Below are 19929 nucleotides of genomic sequence, written 5' to 3' on the forward strand. Positions count from 1 at the left end.
AAAGAAGAGACGTGTGTCCACCAGGACACCAAGGTATTTAATAGCGCGCTTAGACGAGACCAGGGTACCTGCCACTGAGATGTTGGCCGTCTCAACTTTCTTCCGGCTGGATACCAGTGGGGTTGAGTTCGAGCCCGACCAGGTCCAGCCACTGTTGAATGCGCGCTATCGTTTGGTTACAGGTCGTTTCCACGACGGAAAGGTCTTTTGCCACCTCTAGGACAGCCACATCGTCTGTAAAGCCCACCATGTGTACTCCGTGGGGGAGGCTGAGTCGCAAGATGCCGTCATAGATTGCGTTCCACAGAGTGGGGCCAAGCACTGAACCCTGCGGGACGCCTGCCGATACCTCGTATTCCTCCGTGCCAGCCTGCGTGTCGTACAAAAGCAGCCTTCCCTCAAAGTAACTTTTTACCATCCGCTGCAGGTACCTGGGTGTGTCGAAACTCTCCAGCGCCCTTAGGATGCAGCTCCACCTCGCCGTGTTGAACGCGTTCTTAATGTCCAGAGTGGCTACTAGGCAATACTCTTTGTTGACTATTTGTATGTGTGTGTGTGTGCTACGTGTTTTATGACTTTAAAAGGTTTCTATACAGAGAGAAGACAACGTTAACAAGTTCATTGAGCATTTACATTCGCTTCTTTTCTTCTTCTTTCATTAGAGCACGAGACATTTTCTTAATATTCCGCTCATCTGAAAGTGCTGATTGATGACATGTGTTGCTCATCAGGAAAAGTGCAACTACATACCAGAAATTGAGACACCACCAGAACCATGGAACGGCTTGCTCATCGGCACGGATCCAAATTCAAACATGTTCCATGCCCATTCGGACATTCAATTCATGCTACAGAAAGACATTGTTTGGAGGAGCAGAAATAGTTCTCAGCCCTGCGGAAAATGGTTTGCCGGGTAAGTTAGTGATACCATAATGTTTTGATTTTGAGCAAAGATAAAACTATCATAAGGATTTCGAATTCATTGAGTGAAAATTAAATGGCGTTCCCAAATGAGTGTTTTCTAGAAAACATTCAGAATAACAGAATGTTATCTTCAGAGAACGAAGCTTTAGACACTCCTGGAGATTCTATTCGTAAGTTTTATATAGTCTTATATATTTGCATAAGTAGCAGAGATTTTTTAAAGGTTCTATTTTAGAAATTGAAAACTTAATAGGCAGCCTTCTGAACAAAAAAGTACAAAAGTACCACATGAATGTTCAGAAAAATGGGTATTGTGTATACGCAGCGTGTTCCCACAAATATTTGAAGCTCATGTTTTCATGTGTTATTGTTTTTTTATTTTGCATTTCATTAATCATGGGTGTATCGATGCCACCGATGTCTGCCTGCTTGCGCTTGATTATGCATATTTGCACTATCCACGGCAGCAGCAACAATTACAATGGGCCCCGTCTGGTTTATTACTACGTATTTTTCCCACCAGCAGCACCCCCACCAGCAGGCAGCGCCACTAACAGCCACAACAACAAGAAAAACCAAAGAACTGACTTTTACTGCCTGCCTGACGTCAAAGTTCGTTGACTTTGGTTGTTGTCGGTGTCGGTGTCGTTGTCGCTGTCGTTGTCGTTGTTGTTGTCGCCGCTTCAACATAGACACAGGCCCATCGAAAGGTTAGGCATGCAGTAGGGTGGCTGGAGGGTGGGGTAAAAGAGAATATTGTTATGCTCTCGCAGAGGGTATATATGAATTCGATCAGGATGACAAGTTGAGTTGAGTTGCAAGTTTGCCCACTGCCAAATTGAGATACTCGAGGAATGTCTAAGCGATCATAGACAATTTTTCAGAATATAAATAGGTGTAACAGGAAAACTTTTTGGTACATTCAGAAGCAGATTCGAAGCCCAACAATTGGCTTTACAAATATCAAATGATCGTCGCACTGTGGAAGAGTATCTATACTTCTGCAGGTCAGTGCTGTAGTTTCTGAATTTTGCATTTTTATTTGCACTGTGGTCGGCCGACTTGGTTGCCGTTGCACTTTTGTCCAGCGCTTCGTCGTACGTGCCTCAAATAATAAACTTCGAACTGCAGGAAAGCGAATAAAAAGGGGAAAAATGAAAGAAAACAAAAAAAACCCAAAGTAAACATTCATGTTGTATGGATGTGTAGCTAATAAAATGCGTTTACTGTAGTTGCGCTGCTGCCGCTGCAGAAACGCGGAAAATGTGTTATTGTGCAGTTTCATGGCATGTTGCCGCTGTTGCAGTGCCGCGTGCGCCTAGTGCATTTTAATTAATTTCTAGCTTGCAACAAACGGCGAAAATTGTTCAAATTTCTTTGCAGCTCATTTTGCCATTAATTTTGGCTGACTGCCTACCTCTGTTGCAATTTTAGTAACTGCAGCTACCTGCTTCTCTGGAGATGTACAGGCTAAAAAGTGCTAGCCATTTGGATCTGGCCAATAGCTTGTTCCTATTTCCGTTGCTACCTTGCTTCCACAATTGACTGAATTTAAATACCATTCAATTGAATTCGCTGCGTTGCCCAATCGCATCGCAGAATTTTCCAGAAGCTTGGCCAACAGCGAACAAATATTGCGCATGCTTTGCTTGATTGAAGCGAGCTTCCCTCCGCTCCACGCAGCTCACTCAGCCCCTTGACCAGACCGCAAATTGTTGAGCAAATTTCAACAGATGTACAAAATCTGTGGCCCATTCATTGGGACCCATTATGACACCTAATTTGATTGTGCGATTAAGCAGAAAGAAGTGAGAAATTAGCCCTCGAACAACCTCTTGTAACCTGTAAATGGAGTATAGAAGCAGGAGCTGGTCCTAAACAGTATACCAATCGAGTAAGTTCTCGAATGTTCCAATAAATATAACCATTCTTTATCAATCATGAAGATATGAAGAAAAATAAGATCGTATCGAAAAATATTTTATTTCAGTTACTTGATGGCATAGCGCCATCTGAATGCTATATGTACATATGTGTTTATATCTAGGACACATTTGGGGTAGATTTCACTTGATTCCATGGAATTAATGTATATCTTTGGAGCAAGGGTCATAATCAACATAAACATCGACCCAGGGTATCAGAGCACCGTAAGAGCTCTAGTAGCTGCCGGTCCAGTCGCCGGTTGCTATCATGTGTTGCAACTACGCTCAGCTCGATTTATTTAGATCAGTAAAGCCCGCATTTTCGCGTTTTGTTTTGGTGAGCGGCTTTAGGTCATTGATCCAATAGGTTGTTTATAAAACTGTTCGTCATAATCAACATAAACATCGACCCAGGGTATCAGAGCACCGTAAGAGCTCTAGTAGCTGCCGGTCCAGTCGCCGGTTGCTATCATGTGTTGCAACTACGCTCAGCTCGATTTATTTAGATCAGTAAAGCCCGCATTTTCGCGTTTTGTTTTGGTGAGCGGCTTTAGGTCATTGATCCAATAGGTTGTTTATAAAAGAAACCTATATACGAATAGACTAATGGGAATACAAATATATTTTACTACGTGTGTACGCTCAGGTACGTGTGCAGCAGGCCCGCACATACAGGTTAAAATGCGAATATTTTGGAAATTCGCCCAAGCCAAACGCCAGTCCCGGCCCCAGTCCTGTCCCCAAGTCCAGGCCCCAGACCAGACCCTCGATTTGCCCTCGATTAGGTCTTGCTTCAGCGACTTCGTCTCAAAATTATGCATATTTGTTGAATTAGATTTTGAGTTACTTATTTCGTTTTTTCCCCTTTTGGTTTATTGCCAATCGTTTTAGCATAAATTCGCACCTTTCAATTGTTTATGTTTGCTTGCTTCGTCGATGGCTTTGGCGTGAGTTTCTCACCGGTTTGTTCGTCCGCCTGCCCGTATCTGTGCGTATTTTTACCGCTGACGCAGTGGATCGTAGTGGTTCACCTAGACCCAACTGGGAATCCATTGACGTGGTCTAGTCATCTGTCTCTCCATATGACCTTTGCAGCTTTTTGATCTTGTTTGTCCATTTGATGTTGTTGAACAATCGATCAATCGATCGATTGAGTGCTGGCCCGCATGAATGGGCCAGTTTTGCATTGAGAGACCTGAGCGTTGGGCTTGGGCCATTTCCAAGTGAAATCTATGAAAGTAGAGCCGCTCTGAATGATTTTTGCCTCTGGCAAAGTAGCAAAGCAGCAAAGGGGCAAACTGCGGCGAACCAAAGCCGCCGACACTCAGTTGCAAACAATGTGAGGCCGCAGACACGGAATTCGCATCTGTTTATGTTTGGTGAAGGCATAAATACTGGTAAGTATTCAATGAACTGGTTTTCCATCTTTAGCTTGGGTAGTTTCTAGAAGAGTCTATACTACATTATAGTAACTAAATAACATTTAGTATATTAAGGATCCAAGTGAATGATGAATAGGTTTTGAATAACAGTTTACACTAAACGACCATTGATTGATCCGGGACAGCCCAATTATATATTATTCAAGAGTATTAATAGCACCGTCAACTAAATAATTTCCTAACACTTAACAAAACAATTAGAACATCAATTATTCAATCGACAATTATGTGTAGGACAATCGATAGATATTTTCCTACCTTGGAGGATATAAAACCAACTATTCCTGAGAAACACAAACCAGTTTAGAGTTGAGAAACAAACCCTTTGAAATGTCAGGAGTCGAAAGGCAGCAAAACAAAAAGATGAAGGAGAAGGAGAAGCAATGTGAATACCAGGACTTTATCTTTTTTGCGAACATAATGTTTAAGACATTGGGATACGACTTTCTGGACTCGGCCAGGCCATCGTGGCAAAAGGTTTTCCTGCGCTGCTACTTTTTCCTATGCATTGCCTGCAACTGCTATGAGGCCTCTTTCGTGGCTCTCAGGATTATCCAGTGGGAGTCTGTGGCCGGGAGTCCATCCAAGATCATGCGCCAGGCCCTACACTTCTTCTACATGCTCAGTGCAGAAGTGAAGTTTGTCACACTCATAATCTACCGCAAACGACTTCGTACGTTAATCTTAGGCTTGCAGGAGTTGTATCCTACGGACGACTCGCTTCGGAGGGAGTACGAGGTTAACAGATACTGTCTTCCCCGAGCGACGCGATATGTGTTGTACTTTTACTACTTCGTGATGGCTCTGATGGCATTAGGGCCTCTTCTTCAGTCGTTCACAATGTATTTTCTACAGGGGAACGATGCAAAGTTTCTCTTTCTTCGGATCTTTCCAACGCGGCTCAGTTTCCACGTGGATACTCCCAAAGGCTATGCTGTAGCCTATATCATGGACTTTACTTACAGCCAGTTCATCGTCAACGTCAGTTTGGGCACAGATCTCTGGATGATGTGTGTCTCGAACCAGATCTGCATGCACTTTGGATATCTGGCCAAGAAGCTGGCCGCATACCTTCCAAGTCGAGAACGAGAACGAGCGGATTGTGAGTTCTTGTGCAGCTTCGTGCAGAAACATCAGCAGATCCTCAGGTGGGAGGTTTTCACTCCACGGATATTTAATAAGCTTTGCACTTTGTTAAAGGTTGCACAAGGAGGTGAATCAGGTTTTTGGCCTCCTCTTGGCCTCCAATCTTTTTACCACAGCCAGTCTGCTCTGCTGTATGGCCTTTTACACCGTTGTCCAGGGTCTGAATGCGGAGGGAATATCCTACATGATGCTCTTCGCCAGCGTTGCTGCCCAGTTCTATATGGTCAGCTCCTATGGGCAGCGGCTTATCGACTTGGTACGATGTACATACATATAAGCTCGGTAAACACTAACTCTTTTCCCTTCAGAGTTTCAGCATTTCCATGGCTGCCTATCTTCAGAATTGGTATGATGGATCCATACGGTATAAGAAAGACCTCCTCCTTATTATGGCTCGCGCAGAGCGTCCAGCGGAGATATCTGCAAAGGGAATTATCGTTATATCCCTCGATACCTTTAAGATCGTGAGTAAACCTCTCTTTATACCCGGTACTCGAAGAGTATGGAGGTATGTATGTATATGTGGAAGTGTATGTAATAGCCAGAAGGAATGATTTCCGACTACATAAAGTATACATATTCGTGATCGACATCACTAGCCCAATGCAAAAAGCCAAACAAAAGGAAAAGAATGGTTGGTGTTGGTGCGAGAAAAGCGAAAGAATACAGATGTGTTATAAAATATGTATAAATGCTAAGAAAAATGAAAACAGGTAATATCGAATATATAAAAATATTGGCAAACACTTGCGGAGTACCGGGTATAAAGTGGCTCTTTACGTTTCCGCTCGTATTATTTGAATAATATTTTTCCTGGTTTGACAGCTGATGAGCATCACCTATCGATTCTTTGCGGTTATTCGCCAAACTGTGGGAAAGTGATCTGTTTCGAGAATAACCAGAAAATGATGTATTTTTTCTTCAGTTTTTAAAATATGTGCAAACGTTAATAACTTGTTATTCTATGTATTGAAAATAAACCTTTTTTTATTTGAATGATTGGGTAACGTTGTGTTAATACAATACATTTTTGTTCATTCAACAGACTTTCTATTGAAAATTAAGCTTTACAGACCTACAAATGTAGAGGTATTCGGTGGATTTGTATCCAGATTTAAGTGAGAGCTTGAGATCCGACCTGCATATTCCCTCGCAGTCCTTGTATCTTTCGGTCTCAAATCTTAGTGTATACTCTTTTTACAGTCTTCAATAGAAGAAGTCAAGTTAGAGCTCGTTTCCACAGTTTGTGATTGCATTTCTTCTTCATAAAATTGTAAAACATTTTTTAATTCAGTTTCAGTATAAAACTCTTTATTTCATGATGAATCAATTTGATTTATTTTATCACAATAACTTAAGCTCTAGGTGGATCGGTGGCGTTGGACACCTCCGAAAGTACAAAATAAATGGATCAATGACAGAAACTATATAAATATTACGTGTACAGAACAGACAATCGAATTGATTTGAATAGATTATGATGTGTATGTGTATGTGGGTTAAATTAAATGCTGCCTTTGGTTCTGCTACTTTGCAGAGCTCGAAAGAAAAGCAGGCGCCTTTGGCAACACATCGACCATATTGGCCGATCAGCAGTAGCTCCAGCTCCAGCTCCAGCTCCTGATCTTGGTGACCCCTACATTCCCTCGCAGGTGGACATGCAGTCCTTGTAGCTGGAGAAATTGTTCTCGTTGCCATCGCAGCCACCGAACTTGAACTCCACACACTTCTTCTGCTCGGGATCGTAGCGCCATCGCGGTATGAGGGCCCGACAGACGCCTTTTCGGGCCGGCATCAGGCAGAACTGCTCCGGATGCGTGTTGCGGCCCGTATTGGCCACATCGTCCAAAGAAATGGCATCAAAGAAGTCGCTCACATCATCGTACAGATCCATTGGGCGACCCTCGCTGACTCCCGCCACGGCCAGCAGCAGTCCCAGCACCAGCACCACACTGGCTACCTCCATCGCTCTCAACAGTCGGCCCTTTCCGCACATTGTTACACACTCTTAACTCAACGGAACTCAACTGAACACAGTCTCTGGTATACAGCTCTCTTTCTCTCTCACTTGTTCACCTGGCGACTAGTGGCACGCAACTGGTTGCATCGCAGGCCCGGCATTTGGTTTTATACGACGGCCAGTGACGTGACTGGCGGCAGATCGTCAGTGCCACGGCTGGAGCTGAGAGCCCCACATCGAGTGGAGCTTTCGAATTGGCTCCTAGGCTGCTCTCCATCGCTTGGCGTTGCCAGTGAGTGTGAGTATTATGAGTGAGCTGATGTTAACGGTTACTAATGATGCTCACTGTTGGAAGCTGCCGAGCTTTTTCGGTAACTCCGACTCCAGATTTACATTTATAAGATTTCTCCGTTGTTAGATTACAGTTTAAGTTTAAGGTGTTATTGTTCGCTAGATAAGCGCGACTACAGATCATTTAAGAGCATTGGGATTGAAGATATTATAAGAGGTTATAGTAATATCGTCACTATTTTAATAACTATTAGAAGCTGCTGATTCGAGCTGCAGTAACCTTTTGCCGAGTCCTTTTACCATATACAAACTCTTTACGTTTGTTTCCAAATAGTCACATCCAGTATGTAGTTAGTGTTGCCAGATGGTAACGGTTACTCAGTGATGTTAATCTCTTACAAGGTTCATCTTTGTCTGTTCTGATATTTATCACGTTTCTCTCCTACAATCGCAGAGATCGAGTGCCATTAAACCCCCCTCTCCCTTGGCCGGGCCAGGCCGGGTAATAAAATAAACAATTTTACTACTGTTGACTCATTTGAGAATTGTCTGTCTGGCTGCGTGTGGGAATCGTGCAGGGGCAGACGCAGAGGTAAACGCCAGAGTTGGAAAGAAAGCAAGAGTCAGTGTCGGCGGCATTAATTTGCGCAACTGCCACGACTAGGACTGGGATGCAGTTGGAGTGGGAGGTAACGCATAAGCAGATGAAGACAGTGTTGATGATGATGCCAGGATGCTGCAGCGAGAGGCGGAAACGCTGCAGCCGCAGGAGGTGGAGGTGGAGGTGGAGGTGGAGCAGCATTTGTGGCCATGATAAAAATTGCATGAGCTTGCACTTGGCATTTTATGCTGTTGCCTGTTGCCTGCCGACGTTTCGCAGGAGGGTTTCGGCCTCGGCCAGTCAGACGCTCTCCCCAGTTGCAGTCAAATTTTCATTTTTCCGCTCACGTACTTCGATTAAATTCTCATTTTGGTCATAATTTTCCAGTTTTTACGTTGGCTCCGTTGGCCCTAAATTCCACCTTGGCTCTCTCTGGGACTCTCTCTGGCTCTGACTCTGGCTCTGGCTCTGTCTCTAGTTGGCTTCGTTTTTTATGTGCGTGGCCCATCGAAGACATCAGCTTCTCTGTCGGCGAATACATTTGGAAAATTAAAAGTTTTCCTTGCTCCCCGACATGGCCTGGCTCGGCTCGGCTCAGCTCCGCAATTGTTGGCCCCGCTCTCCCATATAAATCAATTTGCAGCGAGCAAGTTTTATTAGCGCTGCATAAGTCCGTTAACAAGGCCCAGCCACCTGATGCAAGCTCCCGAGTCCGTATCCGTATCCGTTTCCGTGTCCGGGAAATACGTACATATGTACGTGTCTGTGGGCCAGGCTAATTCAGCGGCTCGCACCCATCGACAAGCGAATTCCCATTGAGCGTTGAGCGCTGTCAGAGACAGAAACTATCTGCAGGCTAAGGCCACAAAAGGAACTTTTGCGCGTAATAAATTGATAAATAGTCAGGACACACCTGCACGCATCTGGAACCCACTCATGGGGCAGCCCCGACGCCCCAGAGCATGCAACGGATTAACGTGTAACAAGCTGGAAAGTTGTCTGAAAGAGGTTGACACGGTTCTACTTCAAGCGCAACTTTAATGTGGGTTAAATTGGATTGGAAATATACTGTCGTATATTTTGCAGCATATTCGGTGAACCCTTTACTAAAGGCAGACAATATTGATCTTCCTGCTGTCTAATTGTGAAGGAGCTTGGCAAAGGACGTTGGAAAATCTTCCGAAAGTCATCAGATTGGTACATCATTTTGCAATAATAATAACAACAGTCTTGACTTCTTGACGCCAAAATAGTGTTCTAAACCTCGACAACCTGGTGATTTTGGTTGGTTTAAGCCCGTAAGATCACTGATCACTGCGTTTTGATCCGTCAGGATTCGAATGACATACAGCTACAGGTCCTAGCTACATCGACACCAGTAACTGTTCAGAAGTTTTTTAAATGTTTCGTGACAGCCGTGACTCGTTTGCAAAGCCAAAAAATATTCAATAGATGCATTTGGGAGCCTTATATTTAACTTTCGGGTGGCAACATCCGCTGCTAATTGCTTATAATTAACTAAATGACAGCCCGGACTTGGGCCTGGACCTGTAGTTGGAACCGGACGTGCCGACCACTTCATCTGTAGCTCATAAAGCAATCACATGCACTTGCACAACTATAAAAACTTCCTGACTTCCTGACTTGGCGTGGCTTGGTCTCTTGGACATGTTTTCTTGTTCTTCCGTCTGCCACATCCTCTGGTACGTTTTTCTTTCCTTAGGGGTCGTCATGCTATTGCCATTAGCCTAGCCTTTACTACTTTGCAACATTTCCTTTTGCGACTTCTTTTCGGTCGCTCGCTCGCTCTCATTTTTTCAGCCAACTTTTGGCAGTTTTCCATATGCAACACGCAACAGACGTTTTTATGTTTTCTCTGTGCGCCGCCCATAAAAAAGAAAAACCAGCCAGGAGCCAGGAGGTGCAGCAGTGTGCAGAAGAGAATGCCATGGTCATGGTCCATGGTCCATGGGGCAGCATCAACAGTTTGCCTCGCAGCCGGAAGGGTTGAATGCGTGGGGCAGACAAGAGAATGGAAGTCAATTATCGAATTAATTTAGTTATCCAGTGTCCGGCTCTGGACGGGACCAGACGGGCCTGGAAATGGTTACATTTTCACTTCATTCACGTCATAACTGTGAATGTGAATGGTAACGACTAGAACGGGAGGGATTATGACGTTTGCTGCTGGCCAGCATGGAATTCAAATTGTTTTTCCGCCAGCAAGCTGTGGCTGGATTTCGAAAATTTGCAATTAATTAAATTACTCCGCAAAATGAAATTTTTGTCACTACAAGCAATCAGTAGCCCTAGCCCCCACTCACAGGGATTCCCATTTCCTCACTTCCCACTCCTCAGTCCATATCCGTATGCGTCTCCCTTTTCCGTACTGCCTTTTCCGTATCTGTATTGGTAATTGATGTGTTAATCCGCACATTGACAGCGGTTATTGCGGTGGCTTTATGGAAATATGCCCGTGAGCCAAGCGCCCGCCCCAGGCCGGCCCTGTGCGGCCTACGTTTGGCATTTTGCAGACCTGTTAAAAGGATTTCGCGTGATGCATTTCCTGGCGGCGGGTTCTGCCAGGTACTTGCTAAGTAATTTAATTACATTGCTGCCGCAAATTTATCGCAAAATTGTTTATTGGCCAGAGGGCACTGACGAACTTTGTGCGACATTAAAACTTTCCAGCGGGGAATTGTCCGCTAATCTGTGGCGCATATTGAAATTGAGATGCCTTGTTATCGTGTCTTGTAAAGATCCTGTCAAGTCCTTCATGCCTGTGAATGTGAATGAATGTACTTCTTATTTTACAGAGTAAATACTGGAATAGAACTCGAACCGGCGTAACAGAACTAACATTATAACATAATTATCGCTCGTGGCTCCCCTTTTTCTCTCTGTGACAAGTGCTAAACAAATTTAGAGAAATTAGAGATCCTCCTCTCCTCCCCTTAACCAGCAATTTACTTCGTCCCTTTGCGAACAGCGGTACCAAAAGAGAGCGAGAGAATGCGGCAGTTATCGGCTTCGATACCGGATCCGGAGCACACGTATAATTACGTATGAAATATATAGTAAATATATAGTAAGCAGCACAAATCATAAGCTCCCCTATATTTTGACTGAGTAAAGGAAATAAAACCAGAGCCGCGGCCCTTGCCGCTACTCATACCGTTACCGCTCTTTTTTTGCTGATATATTTGGGTTTCCCGATTAATATCTAACTTTTGTGCGTGTTTCGTAAATTTGAAAATCTTTGCACATTCGGCATTTTTGTTTGGGAGTATGTACTTACAGAAATATAGATAGTCTAGTAGGCTAATAGTCTGTTTGAAAGAGTTAGATTAATAGTTTGTAGAAATTCTATTCATGAAGTTTCGGCTTACCGTTCCATCTGAAGGTTTCGGTCCATATAACTCTTCTCTATCACCCGCATTGTCTGTTCGGAGCTTGCTTCGTTGGATCTCATGTTTTTTTAATCTGATCTATTGGCGCATCGTGTCACATAAATTCCACAATTTTAAGAATGCACAAAATACACTAAATTTGTTGGTTGTTTGCCTCTTGAGTCGTGGCGTCTTTTTTGCCTGCAAATAGATGACACTTGAGGCCAAGAGGATACCAGGCTGGGAATGGCTTCTGGCCTCTGGACCCTGGCTCCCAGTTCCACGTCTGTTCATCTCAACACCTTGGCAAATGAAAAGAAATTGCCAAGAGCAAGACAAAACAGGACAAGGGTGCTGTCTGGCCATCGATGCTCCTGTTGATGCAGCACGTGCTGCTGTCTCTATATCTGAAACCCAACAAGGATACGACCAGGACAGCATACTTCAATGCAATTGCATTTAAATCAGTTGGCTGTGTGGTGTTCGTGCGTTGTTTTTCCGAGTCCTTCGTGTGTTGCCGCCGCTTGCTCTGCTCATAAATTATGCAAAATTTTTCCCAGCCAAACCGTCTCTCTATATCTCTGTGCGGCTTGTGCGCCATTTGTTCATTTCGAGACCAATAAAATGAAGCGTTTGAAAGTTGTAAATAAGTTCCTGCCGTTGGGCGTGTCTGCCTCGTGGCCCCTGTCCATGGCACCATTCTCCTGCCCGCCGCCGTCTGCGGCTCGTAAACTGTCGGGCATCATTTTGTCAGAAATATTCTATGCGCAACTCCCGCTTAATGAATTGCTTGTGTGCCGGCTTGCTGCATATGCATAAGCAGCTAAATTTGTTTATAGAAATTGCATTTAAATATGTTCTTTCCCTGACCCATACCGGGGCCATGCCGCGCCCCGCACTCATCTTTCAGCTTGGTGCCCGCTGGCAAAAATGCAAAAGTAATGGCAACGTATAATGGAACTGGGAACGCCATGCTCAATTATTGCGACTATAAGATACCCGCCACTCGGATTAAAAAAAAGAAATTAACTAGTTAAAGAAAACTTCAACTTTGAGTCGCTATCTTCGGATACATTCACTCTATCGACACGAATACAAAATCCTGCGAAATTACGTACAATTCTTTTTTCAATTTAATCATTAAAAAAATACTCATCCAGGCCTACAACCTAGTTTTTGTCTCGTGGAAAGCAAATAGTTTCCATTTTGTCGCATATTGGTCCGAACAGGTGTAACTCTGAAATATCTATTCAAAGTAAGGAAAACCATCGAGACATTCCCTAAGTCGACTTTTGTAAGTTCTCTTTTAATTGTTTCCATAATATTCGTAGTAATAATAAGAATGATATATGAAAAGACTCTTGATAGTCAGATATACCCTTATATTTAATTTTTGGCGGGTGTAAAAAAAGTTCCTTCTTTCTTTGTCGCCTGGTAACATAATATTTTACTCAGAGATCGTAGAAAGGGGGGAAAAATACAAATAAAAAAAACTAGAAGAAATTTGTTTGGACATGGGACTGCTGTAAAATGGGAATAGAAAAAACAAACGAAATGGCTCGTGCCATGTCATGTCCTGTGATGCACGAGTCCAAGGATGCGCTCGCAGTCCTTTTTTCCGCCTGCCCGTTTTCCTCTTTCTCTGCTCGGTGCTCCTTTGTCATGTCGCTGGCTCCCCATCCCGGCTCCCCTTTGAGCAGTCCGCCTGACAAGGCAAACGAATCGGGACATAAGTAGGAATCGCTGTAATATTTGCCAGGCAACATCCAGAGTGTTGCAGTCAGTGGGGGCCGGGACGGGCCCCAAAAAACTTTAAGCCAAGACAATGCTACATAATCGAAAAACAACAGACGGAGGCAGAGTGCTGAGAGTCCGCGTGAATTATGATGGATTTGTAAAAAAGAGGAATGCGATGAGTTTTCTTTGGTTCTGAGAAGAAGTTTTTTCATTTATAAAAGAGATTTCCGAAAAATGCAGCACAAAAAGAAGTATAAGGAAATTCCCGAAGACTAGAATCCAATAGAATGAAATGAAACAAACGAGTGAAAAGTCTCATATTTTGTATTAGTGGAAATATTTTTGAGTTAATCCACAATTACCGCTATTTCCATTATTTTGAAACGCGAGCATCTGGGATAGGTGCATTACCAAGTAGTTTGATCTATGAAGGCCGTTCAATAAGTCCGTGAAATTTTAACTTTCCCGCCTCTTACTTAAGAGATTCTTATCTGTCAGTTGACTCCTATCAAAACTTGAAAACGCTGCGACAGTTTGTGCTTGACAGCCATTTATTACAGACATTCTCGTAATTCGAGTTGAAATCAAAAAAAGTAAATTCCTTTTTGCTCATTAAGCATTTTTGTTTTGCGGAAAACAACCATCACTTACCGCGCTCGCTACAATCGTCCACAATGCAAGGGTGCAGGTGGAGACTTGTGCAGTTTCCGGATTAGGGATACAAAATTGGACAAATGTTAGAAAAAGTTCATAGACCTTAAAGGAGACTCTGTTGAAGAATGAAATGATTGTCAGAAAGTCACAGCCCTCGTATCTTCAGTGCGGTCCAGATTTTGATTTATTATGTCGGGTATTTTCTATTAATGGGATAAAACACTTAGCCTGAAGTAAATAATGTATGTCTTATATGGCAGAAGAAATTATATTTAGTTCTCTGTTACTTCACTAAATGCTTTTTCGAATATATAACTCCCAAAAACTCTTGTAAAAATAATCTTGGGAAAAGGAGCCTGCGTACCCCTTTGGGGCACTTTGGGCTAAAAATCAGACAATACGTTGAGTTTTCCTCATTCATAGTTTTGTTCAACGGATTATAGAGCGGCTTGGGGAGGCAGGGGGCAGGAGTTAGGAGGCAGGCAGGCAGGGAGAACCATCCAAGCCGCAAAACTTTTAATCAGAGACGAACGCGTTTGGAGCGCGCTAATTACATTAGTTTTGGTGGTGGTGCTGCTGTGCGACTGTTGGCGGTGCTCATGGAGCTCGTGATGCTGCAGTTGTTCGTCCCGAATGTTTGATTATTTTCAATTATTTCGAGCCGCACATTGTCCTTACTTTGGCATTGACAACGCGAAACGATAGCACCCACACGCTCATGATGGGCGGAGATGGAGACGGGCACGGGGAGAAGGAAATAGGAAATGTTATTGTCGCTGTTCAAAGCCCAACCCTTCGCCATCATCATCTCCATCCTCATTCCATTCCATTTCGATTCCATTTCCATTTCCCGCCTTCGCTTGGGAAAGTTTTGGTATAAAACAAAAATCTGATTTACATGGGAGAGGAAACAATGCGGCAGCTGATTGTGTGAGGTGTGGGCTGTGGCAGAGGGGTAAAATCATTTACATCCATTCATGTGTGTGTTGGTGTGTGTTGTTGCAACAAAGAACATTTCATGTTGAACAGATGTCGGAAGCCGCCGGCGCAGCCGTCGTACGTGTGGAAAAACTTAACACAATGCAAGCCCCAACCGGAGGGCAATGGGGGGCTCTGTGACATTGCCACTCTTATCTGGCCACGTTGTCAAAGTTGTGCGACAATGGCATCCAGTGCCGTGCATCCAGACACCTGTTGCCACCCAAGCCCAAGTGGCAAGTGACAAGTAAAGAACTGACTCCGAAAAAATCCAAAAGCCGAAAACCCAATTCAGATCAAGCTGGCTGGGAGGCACAACTTTCTAATTGAGTTTTCTCTGTACCTTTTGAATGATAATCTGAATTGGAACGAATCGTACCCAGATTGGAATATGATTTTCTTACAATTCTGGTGGACTCTGATGGTGCTGGGTGGTTCCAAGTTGCTCCCGGCCGACTCGGAGCCGTCGAGCAGCGAGAAGTTGCGCAGCTTCAATCGGGCCGTTAAGGAGGCGCGCGGCAAGATTCAGGATCTCCACGGCCAGGATCAGTACCGAAGACAGCCCAGGCACACCATCGACGATATGCTGGCCAGCTTTGCCCAGACCAGCAGCGGAGAATCGGAGGACAATGCCATGGCGGAGGCAGCCAACGCCTGGTATCGGGACTTCCAGGCAGGCCACAAGCAATCACATACTGTCAGTAAACAGAGCGGCACGAGCTACGAAAGTAACTACCTGAAGGATATGCAGAACACAGAGATCGGCAAGGTGAAGCAGAAGTACAAGGATACTGCGGTGGATCCCATCATTCCAGTGTTCGAGACCACCATGGCTCCCTTTCAGTACGGTGGTAGCGGTCTCACCTACCTGGACATCAAGCTGAAGCAGGCCCAGGAGATTCTAAACGAGCATGAGAAGACTAGCAAAACGGATCCATACAGGGTGAAGGAGTACCACAAGAAGGCAGAACTCAACGACGATCTACCGGAGTTTGAAAACAGGCCAGTGCCGGACGGGTTGTATGAGCAAACATTGCTCCGGCTCGATTCGCCCAAATGGAGGCCCAACAATCTGTTGCACGAGGCCAACTACAAGCTGTCTAAGATCGAGCAAGAGGCCTCTGAGAACGCCCAACGGAAAATTCCGCCCAAGGGCAGGGGCTTGAACAAGCGCAGCTCCTATCACGGCTTCAATCCAATGAACGAGATCAAGCTAAAGACGAGCAACCGCCTCATGCTCAAGGGCATGGGACCCTCGCTGCCGAGCAATGCGCTGGTGGAGAGCCAGCATGCCCATTTCGTGGACGAACTGATAAAGGGCCGGGAGCGGAAAATGAGACGGGAGCAGGAGCAGCAGCAGGATCCAGATCTGTATCTGGATCATTATCAGGAACAGAATCAAGAGGGATACATGAGCGATGATGGTGAACGGCGGCAGCAGTACGATGGCCTCAGTCCGATGACCAACAAAATGAGGCAGTCTCCGGAGGTTGTATCCTCCGGTGGCCACAACATGTTGGATCTGCCCCAGAGCTACGACTATCGCCTGCCCCCGTACGATCGCTTCCATGCTCTCAGCCAGCGGCAGATGCCCAACATGGTCGACTACTTGCATCCCAATCGCAGGTCCGTTGGGGAGCCGGGACGCTACAAGCGGGAGCATACCTTAAATATGACCGTGGAAACGACAGCAAAGGTGGCCGTGAATGAGCCAGGAACTAAGGCCGAGCAGCTGGACATCCCGAGTGTGTCTGCGCTCAAGGAAAGTGAACCAAAAGTCGAAGAACAACAGGATGTCAAAGTGGAGCTGGATAAAGAGCCAATCGACAGCAAGGTGGTGGGTAAAGCTACTGCTTTCGAAAAGGTGCAAGTCGAGGCTGATGCAAAGTCACTGAAAGTGGGAACGGACATTGAGGTTAAGCCTACGGAACCTACAGAGTTGAACGATGATGCTGTATCTGTATCTGAGGCGGACATTTCAACAAAGCCGGAGGTGGGCGAAAGTGCTCAGGACTCAGCTGTTAAGGTGGAAAGCAACGAGGCCAAGACAAGGCTAGAAACAGATGCCATCACTGAAGCCGAGGGTAGCCTGGAGACCCAGGATAAGTCAAACAGCCATGCCGTCCTACAATCGGTACTAGAACAGCCACAGGTTCAGGAGAAGTCCCAGGCGGCAGCCAGCATTGAAGATGCAGTGCTGCAGGAGAGCATCAAGCTGACTCTGGAGGAGTCGGTCACGTCCAGGCCAGCCGATGAGGTTTCCCCAGAGCCTGAGAGATCAAAAATAGCACCAGGTACTCCCCATTTGCCCAATCCCGATGCAGTGGTCAAACTTCTGGCCAATGAGCTGTCGCATTTTAGTGGCGACAAAGATCGCAACAAGCGGCACATCCAAAGCCTACGTCGTCGCTGGTTTCCCAGGAAAAACAGGCGCTCCAAACGGTCCATCGGGGAAGAGCAGCAGCCCCCGGAATGCCCCGAGAGAGCCAAGCGCATGGTTGCTCCTCTGCTGGACGACCTGGAGGACCACAATGGGAATCACTTGCATTTTGGAGACCTTGGAAGTGGCCTTCTTATGCCCGATGTCGAGGAAGATACCGATCCTTACGGAGAGGACGAGGCCAGTCTCTATGATGCTTCTAGCGTTCAGGTGCCCATGATGAATCAGCGAGCTAATGGAGTCTACCAGTTAACGCAGCAGCCTCTGCAGATACCACAGCAACAGCAGCAGCAGCAACAGCAGCAGCAACAGCAGCAGCAGCAACAGCAGCAGCAACAACAGCAGCAACAGCAGCAGCAACAGCAGCCGCAACAGCTACAGCAACCCTCCAATTTCAAGGCCAGCTTCAATTTGACTAACTTTTTTAATGAGCTTCAGAAGCTGCAAAAGAATCGTCCGCTTCAGCTGCAACAGAATCGTCCAGCGCAGCAGCAGCAACAACAACTGCAGCAGCAAGAGCAGCAGTCACCGATTCAGCATCAATATCTGGCACAACAGCAACACTTTCCACAGAAGCCATATCTGCCAAAACAGCAATACCTGCCACCTCAGCAACAGGCACCTCTACAGACCCAGCAAAAGCAGCTGCAAGCGCCGCCGCTAATGAAGCAATCCGCAGTCCATCGATACTTTGGTCCTTTCTTTAACAAGCAGGTCAAGAACAATATGTTGTCCACAGTGGATCCATGCATTACTCAAGTTGAACCACTGACACGGCCCTCAGTGTCCATAACCATTGATCCCAATTGCATATCAATTACAACGCCCGTCCCCAACATGATGACGGAGTCGACTACACCAGGGTTTGGTGAAAACAAAACGAGTAATCCATCCATGACGAATACTACCGATACGTCAACGAATGCAACGGACTCAGGAGGGGCAGATCAGGGTAAAACTTCTGGACCTGCTGTGCCGACCGGCGATGTCTGCAATAGTCCAGATGCCCTGAGGTTGAACGTGTCCATCAACGCGAACGTGTGCGGGGATCCAAAGACAAAACAGTTCTATGGCAACGGATCAATCAACATGCAGCCAGCCTTCGATCAGATGAGCACCGACTTGATGCTTGATTGGGCGGATTCGGCAGAGCACGGGAGTGACGATACTTTAATGCAGAATGATGATCGATATGCACGCGAAGCGGGTAGAAATTGGAGGGATAATACCGGCCACAGAAGGAATAATAGGTGGGGCAAAGAGAAGTCCAAGGGAAAAAAGGAGTACAAGCCAGAATCGAGCAGATGGTAAGTAGTACGAGATCCTGTATGGAATGATCCTTTGTTCACATCCACATCACATCGCTTCTTGCAGTAGTGGAAATACCAAATCCTGTGATGACAGCTTGGAGAAGCTTATAACTGGCAAAACGTCGGAGGACATTGTGTCGGCCGTCTTTGAGGCAGTCAGCAATGATCCGGGCATGGATCGTCTGTTGGCCGTGCTGGAGCGCAATCGCAAGGGCTCCCTTAAGAAGCCCAAAAACTTCTATCAGATCAGGAATGACAAAAACGATCAGTACCTGCATCAGACGGAGACCATGGTACGGGAGACCATGGCGGCCATTAGCGACATCATCGACAAGCAGGTGCGGGTTCGGTCCTGCATTCCCCTGCGCCCAGACCTGAGTGAGTTCTACGACCTCATCCTGAAGACTATGGATGAGCAGAAGAAGTGCCGCGAGAAGCGAGAGAACGCGCTGAGTGGTCTGGCCGACGACTTCAACCAGGATGTGGGTTTACTCGATAGCGACAAGATTGATTCCCGGTCTCGCATTGTCAAGAAACTTCTGCGTCAGTACGAGGAGCTTCCACTTGCAGATCAGCGTTCGGCGGCCAATGTCCGAGATGAACTTCTCATGGACCTCATGTACCTCCGCAAAATGGCAGACTCCGTGGAGCGCAGGCAGCGAAGTGCCAAGCTGCAGGAGGTGCTGCGGCAGACCAGCATGAACAACGTCATGCAGGCGCGCATCTCCAGCGAGTACTCGCCTCGCTTCATCAAGCTGGTGAAGACCGCAGAGCTCTTCAAGGAAGCGGGCGAGCAGCAGGCCAGGGCCTTTGTGGGACTCTAAGGTGGTTATTTTTTTATTTTTTTATTTTTTCGTTGAGTTCATTTTACTATTAAATAAAATTCTAAATGTCAAATCAAAATTCGTTCTTTAGTCTGTTAGAACTTTAGTCAGAGATTAGAGAAATCGTCCAACTGGCGCTTAAAAGCGCTACCGCTAGAGTAGAGAAGAATCGAGAAAATTTAATGATTTAATGTTGAATCAATCGGTTAAACAGATTACCTTTGAGTTATTCTTTTGGGATATCAATAGTTTATTTTTAATTGCATTTGAATTTCGATATATTCACATTTACCAAATCAATAGTAGTT

General features: G+C 45.5%; 3 protein-coding genes across 3 annotated transcripts; 2 read left to right on the forward strand and 1 right to left on the reverse strand.

The window, feature by feature from the left end:
- The first annotated feature begins 700 nt into the window (after window positions 1-700).
- Window positions 701-6372, forward strand: LOC6590010 (odorant receptor 49a). Its single transcript, XM_002015427.2, has 5 exons — window positions 701-913; window positions 5257-5439; window positions 5492-5693; window positions 5746-5901; window positions 6263-6372. The coding sequence occupies exons 1-5, from the start codon at window positions 711-713 to the stop codon at window positions 6317-6319; spliced, it is 801 nt and encodes a 266-aa protein (XP_002015463.2). The 5' UTR covers window positions 701-710; the 3' UTR covers window positions 6320-6372.
- A 418-nt stretch (window positions 6373-6790) lies between these two features.
- LOC6590011 (kunitz-type serine protease inhibitor nigrescinin-6) lies at window positions 6791-7487 on the reverse strand. The gene has a single exon (XM_026986292.1). It carries the CDS (start codon window positions 7431-7433, stop codon window positions 7074-7076), a length of 360 nt encoding a protein of 119 aa, XP_026842093.1. The 5' UTR covers window positions 7434-7487; the 3' UTR covers window positions 6791-7073.
- A 7943-nt stretch (window positions 7488-15430) lies between these two features.
- On the forward strand, window positions 15431-19700 carry LOC6590012. Its single transcript, XM_002015429.2, has 2 exons — window positions 15431-18794; window positions 18862-19700. Exons 1-2 carry the CDS (start codon window positions 15439-15441, stop codon window positions 19619-19621), a joined length of 4116 nt encoding a protein of 1371 aa, XP_002015465.1. The 5' UTR covers window positions 15431-15438; the 3' UTR covers window positions 19622-19700.
- Window positions 19701-19929: the final 229 nt, after the last annotated feature.

This window comes from Drosophila persimilis, unplaced genomic scaffold (genome assembly GCF_003286085.1).
Source record: "Drosophila persimilis strain 14011-0111.01,24,50 unplaced genomic scaffold, DperRS2 tig00000002-arrow-pilon, whole genome shotgun sequence".
NCBI classification, from domain to species: Eukaryota; Metazoa; Arthropoda; class Insecta; order Diptera; family Drosophilidae; genus Drosophila; species Drosophila persimilis.

Bases quoted from the DNA above. Each gene is read 5' to 3' on its own strand.
- LOC6590010 (XM_002015427.2), top strand. From the start codon at position 711: ATGACATGTGTTGCTCATCAGGAAAAGTGCAACTACATACCAGAAATT. The intron at 914-5,256 runs GTAAGTTAGTGA...CTTTACTTACAG, and splicing joins TGCGGAAAATGGTTTGCCGG to CCAGTTCATCGTCAACGTCA. The intron at 5,902-6,262 runs GTGAGTAAACCT...CTGGTTTGACAG, and splicing joins CCCTCGATACCTTTAAGATC to CTGATGAGCATCACCTATCG.
- LOC6590011 (XM_026986292.1), bottom strand. From the start codon at position 7,433: ATGTGCGGAAAGGGCCGACTGTTGAGAGCGATGGAGGTAGCCAGTGTG.
- LOC6590012 (XM_002015429.2), top strand. From the start codon at position 15,439: ATGATTTTCTTACAATTCTGGTGGACTCTGATGGTGCTGGGTGGTTCC. The intron at 18,795-18,861 runs GTAAGTAGTACG...CGCTTCTTGCAG, and splicing joins AAGCCAGAATCGAGCAGATG to TAGTGGAAATACCAAATCCT.